This window comes from Trematomus bernacchii, unplaced genomic scaffold, assembly GCF_902827165.1.
Source record: "Trematomus bernacchii unplaced genomic scaffold, fTreBer1.1, whole genome shotgun sequence".
NCBI classification, from domain to species: domain Eukaryota; kingdom Metazoa; phylum Chordata; class Actinopteri; order Perciformes; family Nototheniidae; genus Trematomus; species Trematomus bernacchii.
The window spans coordinates 279092-292737 of NW_022987839.1; the positions used below are offsets into that span (position 1 = coordinate 279092).

The 13646-nt window shown below is 38.0% G+C and overlaps 1 protein-coding gene across 2 annotated transcripts; it reads left to right on the forward strand.

Moving 5' to 3' along the window:
- The first annotated feature begins 10105 nt into the window (after positions 1-10105).
- On the forward strand, positions 10106-13626 carry ackr4a (atypical chemokine receptor 4a). Of its 2 annotated transcripts, none has more exons than XM_034153232.1 (2): positions 10106-10204; positions 11217-13626. In XM_034153232.1, the coding sequence occupies exon 2, from the start codon at positions 11234-11236 to the stop codon at positions 12344-12346; it is 1113 nt and encodes a 370-aa protein (XP_034009123.1). In that variant the 5' UTR covers positions 10106-10204; positions 11217-11233; the 3' UTR covers positions 12347-13626. The 2 variants fall into 2 exon arrangements, with proteins under 2 accessions (XP_034009123.1, XP_034009124.1); XM_034153233.1 differs by having other exon boundaries at positions 10125-10189.
- Positions 13627-13646: the final 20 nt, after the last annotated feature.

The following is a 13646-nucleotide window of genomic DNA, read 5'->3' on the forward strand; positions in this document are numbered from 1 at the left end:
TTTATTTAATTTCACTAATATGGTCACTTTATCTTGTTTTTGTCGCATATGTTTATAATAGAATGGCAGTGCAGTTTAATGTTCACCCTAAATTGTTATTTCTTAGGTCTTGCTACAGCTTGTGAAGCTACTTTGACATCTTGTTTACATACAAATATGTTTGATTTAGAAGAGGCTACAGATATTGGAACAGATACAAGTATGTTCACTAAGTCTTTACAGTTTAAAAAGTGGAATAGGTTTGGTGATAAATAGTGTTTTAATTAGATATTAGAAGCCCCTAAATTAGTTTTGTGGATCAGTGAATCAAAGCAGATAAGGTGAGCAGTGATTCTTTGTAAACACTGTTAAAACAGGATGGTTTGGTAAAATAGTGTTTAACTAGGTTTTAGTATACCATAAAGTGTATGTGAATAATCAGAAGAGTGTTTTTATTATGTAATGATGTTTCTCTGTAACCCTGCTGGCATATTTCCATTGATGTGATCACAAAATGTCTAAGGAGCGACTTCAGAGGAAGGAAGATAATAGTTTAGATAAACATAATTGTGGTTATATTTATCCTATGGTTAAACAAATCATTTAAAATTGAGCATCTGCGTGTAGACGAGTTATCTGGCATCTGCACACACCCTCTTACTCTTTTTCCCTTTCTCCATAACAAAGTGTTTGTTTTGCAGAGAGTATATAAAGACCTGTGTGTTTCACAGCTGAATCAAACTCTTCTCTTCAGTCATGGACAAAGGTGTGCTGCTGCTGCTGCTGTTGAGTCTGCAGGTTTTCCTGCTCGTCACAACCTTCACTTCTTCTGATGCAGCTCCTGTGGTGACAGAGGATCAACCTCCTGGTCAGGTAAGATCATCCTGTAAAAAGCTTTCAAATTATTTTGTTGATACACCATGTGTACTAACTATTTGTACCGATGTAACCTAAAGTGTTCATCAACATTAATTTGATCCATCTGTAACAGGTGGGGAGCAGATATGTCGGTTTTTCAGGCTGTTGGGGGATGCCAGGAGGATGTGGAATGGCAGACGAAAGGGTAAGACCAACACAGAGTTTATTCCTATCCATTTTACCATCAGGTAACTTAATCTAATACGTGTCAATTGTCTCTGTTACAGCGCCCTGGTCCTACTCCTGCTAGGTAAGAGATCTTTCCTCATGTGAACACAAACATATTGACATTGGCCGAATAAAAATACATTACACATAACGGAGGGTCAGTAGCAAAGTCCTCTGTGCTGTTTATCAGCTGTGCTTCTAATTGATGATGCATGAATACATACATTTGTAAAAGTAAAAGATTTTTTAAATAGAAAGGTTTGTAAGCATATGTCATTATATATTTGTTGATTCTGTTTTTGAATTTGAAATTAAATATTTCCTTAACTTATTTTCCAAAAAGTGATCGTCCAATCGTACACTACTCTGCATTTACGTTGGGTTGTTGTTCTTCTAGTTTTTTGAGCTGTATGTTGTGAAACGGAAACAACATGGCGCTAAAAACACGAGTTATATTTTATTGCTCAGAGCTTTTGTAATCTGTGTGTTCAACCAATGATTCAGATCCACTCCAAAATGTAATGGGGTCTTTCTTGGCCCGTGCTGCACCCTTCAACCAAGTTAAAGAAATCCTGCAGACAAACAAACATCTCTTCCTCTCCTTTGTGTCTCTCTCTCTCTCTGTCTCTCTCCAGGCCGGAGGAACCAAGATCTGAGGAACCGAGTTTGGAGGCATTATCTAAACCTTTGATTAATGAGCTGCTTTAAAGAACATGAATTGTATTGATCATGTACCTGCATCACATACACACTGCTCTGATATTATTTGCTGTTAAATCTAAAAAGCACTGTTACTAGAATCCCTGTTCCTTTATGTTCATGCTGCATAGAGTCAGCAGTGACTAACAGAAAATCAATGGTGTTCTGAATAAAGTGCTCACACCGATTTACAGTATGTGTATCACCTCAAGTATTCATGACGTCACAATAAAATGTGTTACTGATAAAAACAATGTAAAGCAGAATGTTTTGTTAGCTATATGCTGCTGCTATAAACATTTCAAACGTGAGTTCAGGCAGTCGACTCAAGCATCGATGATGCATTTACACTTCGTGATGTGTCTTGCCGCCTCATACAACCAACCAAAAACATTTTCCTAAATCTGACGCTCTATTTAAGCTGCAAGATGTTCCCTCTCTTCCTTTGCCTCGCCAACACTGCTGCTGACCTGCTTCCACTGCTTTAAACAAAATCTAACTATTTACTTCTGCTAATAAACATTTCAAACCTGAGTTGTCTGACTGAAATAAAGTGTATCATTATTATTATTATTGTTGTTGTTCTTATTATGTTGATTTACAAGCAGCCAAATACATCTTGAAATAGTACACAGCTAAAAGCACATTTTGTATTTGTCATATACATTTCACTATATTTGCAAACACTATTTTTAAAAAGTGTTTAATATATAGTATTTATTTAATTTCACTAATAAGGTCACTTTATCTTGTTTTTGTCGCATATGTTTATAATAGATTGGCAGTGCAGTTTAATGTTGACCCTAAATTGTTATTTCTTAGGTCTTGCTACAGCTTGTGAAGCTACTTTGACATCTTGTTTACATACAAATATGTTTGATTTAGAAGAGGCTACAGATATTGGAACAGATACAAGTATGTTAAAAAGTGGAATAGGTTTGGTGATAAATAGTGTTTTAATTAGATATTAGAAGCCCCTAAATGAGTTTTGTGGATCAGTGAATCAAAGCAGATAAGGTGAGCAGTGATTCTTTGTAAACACTGTTAAAACAGGATGGTTTGGTAAAATAGTGTTTAACTAGGTTTTAGTATACCATAAAGTGTATGTGAATAATCAGAAGAGTGTTTTTATTATGTAATGATGTTTCTCTGTAACCCTGCTGGCATATTTCCATTGATGTGATCACAAAATGTCTAAGGAGCGACTTCAGAGGAAGGAAGATAATAGTTTAGATAAACATAATTGTGGTTATATTTATCTTAAGGTAAAAACAATAAAAGCAGAATGTTTTCTTTAACTTACTGTCTTGTGTTAATCAGCTGATGGCAAATGTTTCCCTAAACAGGTGGAAAAATATATATATTTTTGTATTTGGGTAACATTTTCATTTCAGGATTGTACCTGTAGGCTAGAGGGATTGCTACTCAGATAATGGTTTCATTTAACTTCACCATGCTTTCACTGATAAACAGGAAATGTCAGGGGAAGGAAGAAGAGATATCAGTTGGATAAAGAAAGTCAAACCAGAAGAGATAAATATTTGTTGTGTTTATCATTGAAAGATCAGGACAGAAGATTGAATAACTTTATGCAAACATGTTATATTATATACTTTGACACTACAGGTGATAATAAACAGGATACATTGTGCTGCATGTGTCACCACAAGATGGAGTCAGCCAGCCTATCTATTTCACAGCAGCTCACAAGAAATAAAGTTTGACTGAAAATACACACCATTGAATTCATTATTGTTACTTATGGGATTGTAGTTATATTTTTGAAATAAGTTCATATATGCGTGTTACACTTTGTCCAAAAAGTTGTAGAATTGTGAAGTGTATTTCGTTGTAATCTTATAACGTCCTCTTCTACCCCAAACCACTTCAGAAAGCAAAGATGACTACAACCCATTTACAAACTAACTCACAATGATTATCTGGGTTCGTTTTGTTCAATATTCTCTGTCCAAAGACTTGAAGAATGGTTACGTTTTTTCAGTTTAATCATTAAAGTTTCCTTTTCTACTTCTACTCCACTACACTTCAGAGGGAAAATATTTGAAATACATGTAAAGAGACTTTTCCCCTCTGAACTTCTCAGAGGTAAATATATTCATTATTTGTGTGGAAAAAGAGCAATTATAAGTCCAAACATGTACTCTTCTTTCCTGCCCTCTTAACCATCTCCCAACAGGGAACACACTTGGAAATAATGTTCTGGAAAATTACCGACTCTTTGCAACCCTTGTCCTCATCGACACCTAATCCATCATGAGCACCTTTACATGCAATCATCTCATGATGACTAATCTTAGTTTATATCATATTCAGATGCAGTAGGGAATTTTTTCAATACATTTATTTTATCTAAGCATGTGTTTCCTGGTAATGGCAGGGATGTGTAGAGAGGCATTATAACAATAAAGCAGAGATTATTAGAGTCAATGCTGTGAGGAAACTGGATTTGTGAAATCATTTCAAAACACAGCATGCAACCTCTAACTTCCCTCTTCATTGTTCACATGGGTGTGATTGGTCAGCAGTGACTATATAAACCCCTGTTTGTTTCACAGCATAATCAAACTCTTAATTTCATCATCATGGAGAAAGGTGCACTGCTGCTGCTCCTGTGTCTGCAGGCTTTCCTGCTCATCACCACCTTACCTTCCTCTGATGCAGCCGCTCTGCTGAGACAAGATCTAACTCCACCTGATTGTCGGGTAAGAGCATCCAGGAGCTGCGATATCTCTGTGTTTCTGACAGGACTCTTCTGCTCTAAATGACACTGCACAGATTTATAGCAGGGACTTTTTTAAACTATACAACAAATGATTTCTCACTTGATGACTTCATGATTTTGACATAGGTGGATGTGGATTTGACTGCACTTGAGAGATTGAAGATTAGACAACCGATAAGACGACGGTCCGGCAGTGGCTCAGTCAGTAGGGGCTTGGACTGGGAGCTGAAGGGTCGCCGGTTCAAGTCCCCGACCAGACCTAAAATATGGAGTGTGGACTGCTACTTGGAGAGGTCCCAGTTCACCTCCTGCCCTGCCGTGGTGCCCTTGAGCAAGGCACCGGACAAACCCCTTCCCCCCCTCACTCCCATTGCTCCCCGGGCGCTGTACAATAGCTGCCCACTGCTCCTAGTACTAGACTCCTGGTACTAGGATGGGTTCAAAGCAGAGAACACATTTCACTGTGTGCTGTGTGCTCTGCATGTGTGACCATTACAGAGGGTTTCATCCCTCCCAATTCTATGGTTGAGGCCAGGTGCCTGTTCAGCCAAGGCAAAACAGAATGTGCTCGATTTTTTTATTTTGTATATATATATATATATATATTAACACTATCATCTGTGATTTATTTCAATTTTGTTTTCCTTAAATAAGCTCTAACTTGTTGTCCTCTTGTTCTGCTTTAAAATGTTCACACTTTAGCAGGTTATTGAAAATCTTAATCAAAAAGGATTTTCCATAAATCGCAGCGATGATATAACTTAATTATTATTTGTGTTTGTTCCGTTACAGATGAATCCCAGGGACAAACCTAAAGGTATTTACTCTGATCTTTAGTGAAAAAAAAACAATACAATCAAATAAGTATTTAGATTTAATAGCCAATATTTGAAACCCCTGCAGACAGAAAGAAGAAGAAGCTGTTTTTCTTTCTTTATCTCTGAACTGTTTCAAACTCTCTTTATCTCTGTTTACAGGCCCCACCACTTCTTACCCTCGAGGGTTGGACTGCTGGTCGCTTTGGGCAAACACACGTAAATGTGTTTCATATTTTGAGGATAAATACAAAGCATTTATTTATTTGTATTTCCAATAGTTTGCAATAAAGTCAAATAAAAAAAGAGATTGTGTAATCTCACATTTCACGTAGGTAAACGATTGATTTCAAATTCTGGTGATGTAATATTTCTACAATGATCATACTAATGTGTTTTCTTGCTCTCCACTTTTCTCCTTTTATCTCCACATCAGTTGAAGAAAGTGGACCTGGCCAGTCTCCAGTAATGGAGACGGACATGAACTCCTGCAGCTTCTCTACAGCTGTTCTGTTTTTGCTTAACCATTAGCATTTTGGACACAATAATCAATCATTGCATTAGCTTAGCATTGTGAATACCAAATCTTTATACTCCATGCTAATGCTGTAGCTCCCAAGGCTAAATGTAGGGCCAATCCTAAATGCTACAATGCTACATTTCTTTTAATATTCAGTTTATTCAATTACGAAAACTGTTACATTTAAGTATTTCATTTTCATTATTTTGTGCCTGGCCTCTAGACATATTATTATTTTCATTATATTTGTAATCATATTTAAGGATCATTGTTGGTGGGAGCCTATAACTTAAAATGTTCATTGCCAATGACCTTTGCAACTGTTGCTGATATGATTATTAAAGAACCTTAAGATGAACCTTAAGAGTTTGTTTTTTTATCAGTGTGTGGCGTTCAGCTGGCTCAGTAAATACTGAACATTTCTGTATATTCTAATTATAAAATCAAAGCATCTGCTCTCTGTGTTGAAGGGTCACACACTACACATATTGTAAACTGCATTAAAAAAATCATCAATACAAAACTGTTCAACTAGGACTTTGTAAAGTTCAGCAAAGTTTAGCCGCCATATCTTCATGCTCTCACTAAACGTTTTCAGATGTGATGGAAGGAAATGTTTCAGGAGGGACTTCAGGGAGAGGAAGCAGATTTTAACTGTCAAATACACATGAGAGCCTAATGAAAATTAGTTAAATTAAACTTGTGGTAAAACAAACCATTTCAGGAAAGGGTATGCATGTGGAGTGGATGTTTTTATATCTGCATACATCTTCCCAATTGCACCCTCTTGTTTGTCCACATCAAACTAACTGTTGTTTACAAAGATGTTTGGTAATCAACCTCTAGTCTCGTGGTCTGGTAAAAAGGATTAGTTTCTGGTCACTGACTGCAAAAGCTTTTTATATCCATGATTAAAAAAGGATGTGTCTTAATAAATCATGTTTTCACTGAGAGACAAAACACCATGATTGTGTTTTGTTTGAATTTGCAGTATTGGGTCACGTTTTGGGGACTTTTAGTAACACTTAACTTTAAAGGTGGTGTAGGTAAGTTTGAGAAACCGGCTCGAGATACACTTTTTGTTATATTCCATGGAATGCTCTTAACATCCCGATAGCAATGAATATCTTAAGTGCTTTGACAAAAAATCCATAAAAAAATGTTCATCTGTGGAAGCCGTAGTACTGTAAAAAGTACGACCAATCATTTTAGCCGGCCCGGCTAAAATAACTGGATGGCCTACCTGCCTGTCAGCCTTCCATCTGTGCACAAACTTATCTCGTGCCCTCATTGGTCATGTGCGCTTTCGTGTGTGTTGGAGGAGGGGCTCTGTAAGGAAGTGGCAGATTTTCTCCGGTTGTGTATTTTCAAATTCTAGCGATCTCGAGCCGGTTTCTCAAACGTACCTACCCTACCTTTAACTTTAAGTGAACCTATTAAGAAAGAGTTCATATATTCATATGTACTTTAATGTATCGCACAGTTTCTATTTCGTAGTGTAAATACCACCATGTACTACTTAACCAACATTGTACTGTTTGGGTCAATTTGTCTTGCTGCTTCTATTGGAATAAAGCTAAATAATTTGTATTTGACAGCTGTTGTTACCACGATGACAATTAAAAATAAATCACATCTGTTGTGTGGACAAACATAAGGACACTCACCTGTGCGCTCATGATCGATGATGCCGCCCTCCTCCTCAGTGACGTTTCTCCTCTGTTTCTGTCAGAGATCAGAGGGAGAGACCAGAGAATTCATTATAAAATATGACTTTCTCCGTACCATTTGGTATTTTGTTGACGAAAGCAATTAATTGAAAATATAATTTGAGGAACATGCTCGTAAAACATACATTCTTCGCTATTTGTTTATTATCTGGACCTCTACTTTCAACGTATCATTGCGTCCCATCTTACATACTGTATCTCCATTATATTGTATTTAGACTGTTTCTGAATACACTGATTTGAATTTGATTGAAATGAGTGTCTGGATACTGAGTGTGTACTTTTAGCCACATACAGTGCCCTCAAACTTTTCCACAATGAGACAAAAAAGGGTAGTGTCTGTGACTCGTCACTTCTTTCAGCAACAACCCACAATGCAGTCTGTTGCAATGTGAAAATAGCGGTTGTACGTCGAAACACCTGTCAGTGATGACGCACATGTTATGAGGATATTAGAATAATTGGGAAAGGGAGTGACTTCGGGGCACTTTGGTGACACTGGCATGTTTAACAGCTACAGTGTGCATCAGCTGTTAGCGTGTCAGATCCAAAAGCAGTCCTGCAGTCCCTGGGTCACAAAGTGTATAGATTTCCTTGTATTTTAGTAAAACTCTGATGTCTAAAACAGTGAGCTTCCTATCATGGTGTCTGTTATAATAACAGGGTGTAAACCACCTAACCACAGAACAAGTTATTTCTCTAACAAAACAATAATATAAACCTTACATTTTACCAGCTGTCTGAATTTAAACTATATTATGTTTGTGATCACTCATTGACAACAGAAGAATAATACAAAACAAAACACTTCCAAGTAATTGTCCCCTTTGATGTCTCTCTACATGTGTATGTGATTTAATGTGGCCATAGGAAACAAGTATTTCATGCTGAAAAGTGTAATCCGGTGTTTGTGTTTTCTGTAACTGGGCGGTGCAGCTGATTGAACACAAAAAAGGAGAAGGAAGCACTGATTTAAAAAAGAAAAAATAGGCTAGCGTGCCAAATCTTGATGGATTCAAACCGAAAGTTAATCTTGCACATTCCTCATCGTTTTAGCTGTGGAGATGTTCTTACAACTATAGGTGTGTGTGTAAAATGAGATACAGTCAAGACACCATCAGTATGCTTCTTCAGTAGCAGTTTTTCACATTTTGCAAGTCTGCACATCATTGTATTTCTACACTTTATTCTTTACTTTATTTAACTATCTTATTATATTTTAGCTTGTGCTTGTTGTGCTACAGTTATCCTGTTTTCCAGTGACCATTTTTATATTGTATCTAACTGCCTCTTATGTGCTTCTTTTGCACTTTGTCCTAATGTTTTATGAAACATTGAATTGCCATGGAAATGTGCTATAAACCTTCTGTGCCTTTACTGCATGGAATAAACCTCTTCAATGTCATTAAAGTTGACACAACTGTAATTATCTTCAAAATATATCTTTCAAAATCCGTCTCATTTCTTTACTTTTATGTTTGGTGCAATGACTTATTGTTTGTGTTGTTCCTTTTTTGTTTAGATGCTGTTAACACATCAGCTTTTGTCTCAGTTTTAACATGTTTATAACACAGAAATTGTTTCCTCATAAACAGTCAAATGATTTGGCTTCTGTCTCCTGTCACTTGACCTGTTTCCCTCCCTCTCTGACTCATCTTTCTCAGAAGTGTGTTTGTGTTTCTACAAGACTCGGCTGGATTCGATGCTGAACTGTTTCCCGGCTCTTTGGCAGTAATTGGTGGAAAGACTGGATCTGCACTGATTTCTGGGCGTGTCAAATCCTGCGTCTACTGTAATAATGGTGACATTAATAGTTTTGGATACGCTTGCCAAGCTATTTTTCCTTGTATGTCAATGACAGGTTGTGATTTATAGTGTGCTGTAAATTGCTTTATATTGTATCATAAAAGCATAACATACAACTAACAGGACATTGTGTACATAAAGAGGTTGGCATAATTTTATCTGTTTTTAAATCCATTTCTGTTGTTTTGGGATTTATTATTTTACTGATATCTTCTATTGTTAGCCTGCCACTATTAGTCCAAATGATGTTTAATATTACAAATATTTATATACACAAGTCACCATCAGTTATGAACATGCAGCTCAAATAAATAATCTTACATTAATGAGGAATTCCCCCCCCTGGGTTGTGTCTCATGCTGCATAGAGGTATACTGGAAACATTGAAGCACTACTTATATATATTTGTTTGGTGCTTTCCTTGTGTATTTTTATTTTCTGCTAATTAATACTCTTGCTCCACTACAATTCAGAGGGCAACGTTATACTTCTTATATTACCTAAAACTAAATGTCATTAGATTTTGATTAACTATCCCATCAATCATCTCATCACCCCTTGGATTTACCCTGTGACCACTTGACAAAACAAACTGTATAAAGCCTTAAGATTAGACGTTTACACATTAATGCATCAGTAATACGACCAAATAAAGTAATGCAGAGGTTGCAGCTCAGTTTGTTTTTTTACATCGCTGTGCTTTGTGACTTGCCGCCTCCCACCCTCTTGTGCTGCGCTGGTGGAAAAGCAAACAACCCTAGTTTTCTCGTAGTCCGAGATCTTCCATGGCGAACACAGACGGGACAGATAGGTGAATAAAGACACCGTGAGTATCTATCTATCATTTCTTACATGTTTAACTTTGATCTGTAACGTTACATCCTTCTCTATCACGGTGTAAAGCTTCACCAGAGCTGACACTAACATTTCGGTTTACAATATGCAGCTGAAGTGTCATTGTCTCTTTAATCACGGCTTTATCATGCTGTGTGCACATGCTTTCTTTCAGTATTAGTGTATAGCCAATATGTAAATAGATGTGAAAACAATTTATTCAAACTTTCCTAAAAGTAGCCTTAAAGTATCAAAAGTGCTCATTATGCAGTATCCCTTTGAGATTTCTATACATAACATCATTAATATTATTACTGATGCATTAGGCAGCATTTAATGTTGGTGGAGCCAATTTAAGTGTCTATAACATTTGTATAATACATTCAAAAGTACTGAAGGCCTACTTTAGTATCTTTTGTAGTTACTTTCACTTTGTAAAAAACTCTTTGGATATGCTGAAAGTACAAAAAGTTAACTACTCATTATGCGGAATAATGTATATTAAAATATGAATTTACTATTGATGCAATAATAATAATATTGCAGTAAATATCACTTTAATGTTCCACCTGGTTCATGTAAAGTGTATTTTAACTAGCATATTTATTTATCTGATGGTAGATTGTAAAAATGTTCTCCCTTGCGATTAATTAAGTTTTATATTATTCTTTAATGTCACACTATCATGTATTTGTTGATTGTTTTGTAATAATCTGAATCTGCAAATAATCTAAAGTTATCTAAAATAAAACTCTTCATCCCAGCAGTGGTATAACTGGGGGATTTGATAGTTTATACAACCAGTACTTGTAAAATCGATATCATTTATATTCCTCTGCTCTTTTCTCTTTGCTCTCTGCCAGAGGCTGGGTAAACTCACAGTGTTTATATCTGTGGAGGTACAACAGGGAGGAACCGTTTACATTTCTCACATTGCAGAATCTAATTGAGATCTAATTTCCACTTTGATTGATTCTAAACGTTTGCATTTTCCTCCCTCACAGCTCTGTATCTGACTATCATGGGTGTCTCAGAGGAAGACGACTACTTCTACCATGAAAACATCAGCTTCAACTTCAGCTACGACGACTACCCGGCCCTCTGCGAGAAGGCTGACGTCCGCTCCTTCGCCGCACTCTTCCTCCCCGTCATGTACGCAGTGTGTCTGGTGTTGGGGCTGGCAGGAAACGGCTTAGTCGTGGCGGTCTACGCCTACCACAAACGCCTAAAGACCATGACAGATGCCTTCCTGACCCACCTGGCCGTCGCTGACCTGCTGCTGCTCTTCACGCTGCCTTTCTGGGCTGCTGATGCGGCGAGGGGCTGGGAGCTGGGCGAGGTCGTCTGTAAGATGGTGTCGGCCTGCTACACGGTCAACTTCACCTGCTGCATGATGCTGCTCGCCTGCATCAGCCTGGACCGATACTTGGCGTTGGCCAGGGCGCAGGGCAGAGGGCAGAGTGGGCGTCTGCAGAGGATATTCTCCAGGAGACACAGCTGGAGGATTTGTTTTGTGGTTTGGATGACAGCTTTTTTACTCGGACTTCCTGATTTGATCCTCTCCGAAGTGAGATGGTCGTCTAACAGGAGCGTCTGTCTGGCCATCTACCCTGCCTCCATGGCTCGAGAGGGGAAGGCGGCTCTGGAGATGGCCGAGGTGCTGCTGGGTTTCCTGCTTCCTCTCCTGGTGATGGTGGTGTGTTACTGCAGTGTGGGCCGGGCACTGAAAGACCTTCCCATGGAGAGCAGAGGCAAGAAGTGGAAAGCTCTGCGCGTCCTCCTCACAGTGGTGGGTGTCTTCGTGGTCACTCAGCTGCCTTACAACGTGTTGAAGGTCTACCGAGCGATGGACTCGGTCTACGCCCTGGTGACCCACTGCGGGACCAGTAAAGTGCTGGATCGGGCGGCTCAGCTGGCGGAGAGCTTGGCCCTCACTCACTGCTGCCTCAACCCCCTCCTCTACGCCTTCGTGGGCTCCTCCTTCAGGCTGCACATGGGAAAAGTGGTCAAAAGGTTTGGCGAGAAGAGAAGACAGAGGAGGAAGAGGAGCGAAAACCCTGTAGAGGAAGTAGAGATGGAGATGTCATTTAACTCCCACAGTGCATCTCAAGAGACAAACACATTCTCAATATGATTCAACATGGGGTAACAATCAGTCTTTATCACTAATTTAGTAAAGTCGAAGAAAGGCATGTGTTAAAATCGTTAAGATGTAAAATTCCACTTACGTTTTAACTCTTGATTCCCTCAACAACAAAAGGAAGCTGTTATGTCAATATTTTAGCTTTAGGCAAAGTAACCAAATAATTGTATGTTTTTTCTGATGTGAGTGATGAACGAAAAACTGGATTTGGCTTTATGTTTTGAGTATTTTAAATGTACCATTTGAACTTTGATTTAAATGTTTTACACAATTTAAAAAAAGCACTCATTGCAGGATAACTTACAAGCTTAAATTAGATTTGTTTTCTTCTTTCTCCAGAGCCATGAGATAACACGCATTCCTCCTGGATTTCACAAGACACATTTACTGCTTTTCTAGCTGCACTCACAGTAATAAAGCAGAACAAAGATAAACACTCAGACTTGCTTCTCTTCATCACACACTTAACAAATGAACTGGCACTCGGCTGTTTCAGAGAACTACTTTGTAAATGCAACTTGTTTGAAATCATGATTGTTTTAATTGTTATCAACTTAAGTAAACATGCCTTCTACACTCGATCTTAAACATCTGCACAGCCTGAACCAGATGTACTGGCATGACTTAGAAACTCTAATAATGTTCCAGTTGAGCTATGTCCTTTCTGATCATGAGTTGTACTTCTTAGCTGTAGTTCCTGAAAATTAAAAGCTATCACATATCAGCTTTATGTCACTCAGGGTGCTGCTTGCAGAGCCTTGTCCCAAATCTACATCCAGTGGGATTTAACTTCCTTTCATGCGGGACAACCACAGATTAGTTTCCTGAATTCCTCAGAACATCTGAGGCACATTTACTGCACACGTACGTCTTAGTTTCGCAGCACAACACACTGAAAAACACTTATTTACGAGGAGATGGGCGTCCTTCGCAATCGCTGCAAACTACTAACATACATCTGTAACATTCATTACAGATGTTTCTCTTCCGAACTGATTAACCTTGCAAGATGACTTGAAGAGGCATAGAGAAGGAGGGTTGCAGATTTAAACATTGAGTAATGGACTTGTTAAACGTCCGGTAAAAGCACACTGTGTACCTCTTTAGATACACAGAGTCTGTGGTAATTACCAGGAGGTTAAACTCTTAAATGTGCCGGTAATGTTCATTTGTTATTGATCAGGATTATCTTTCCCTTATGTTGTGTTCGGGTCTCCCGTGACCCGTTTCAAGTTAAAATTATATAATAACTACTCTTTAGTTTTTTTTATCGGAACAAGGCTTCATGATA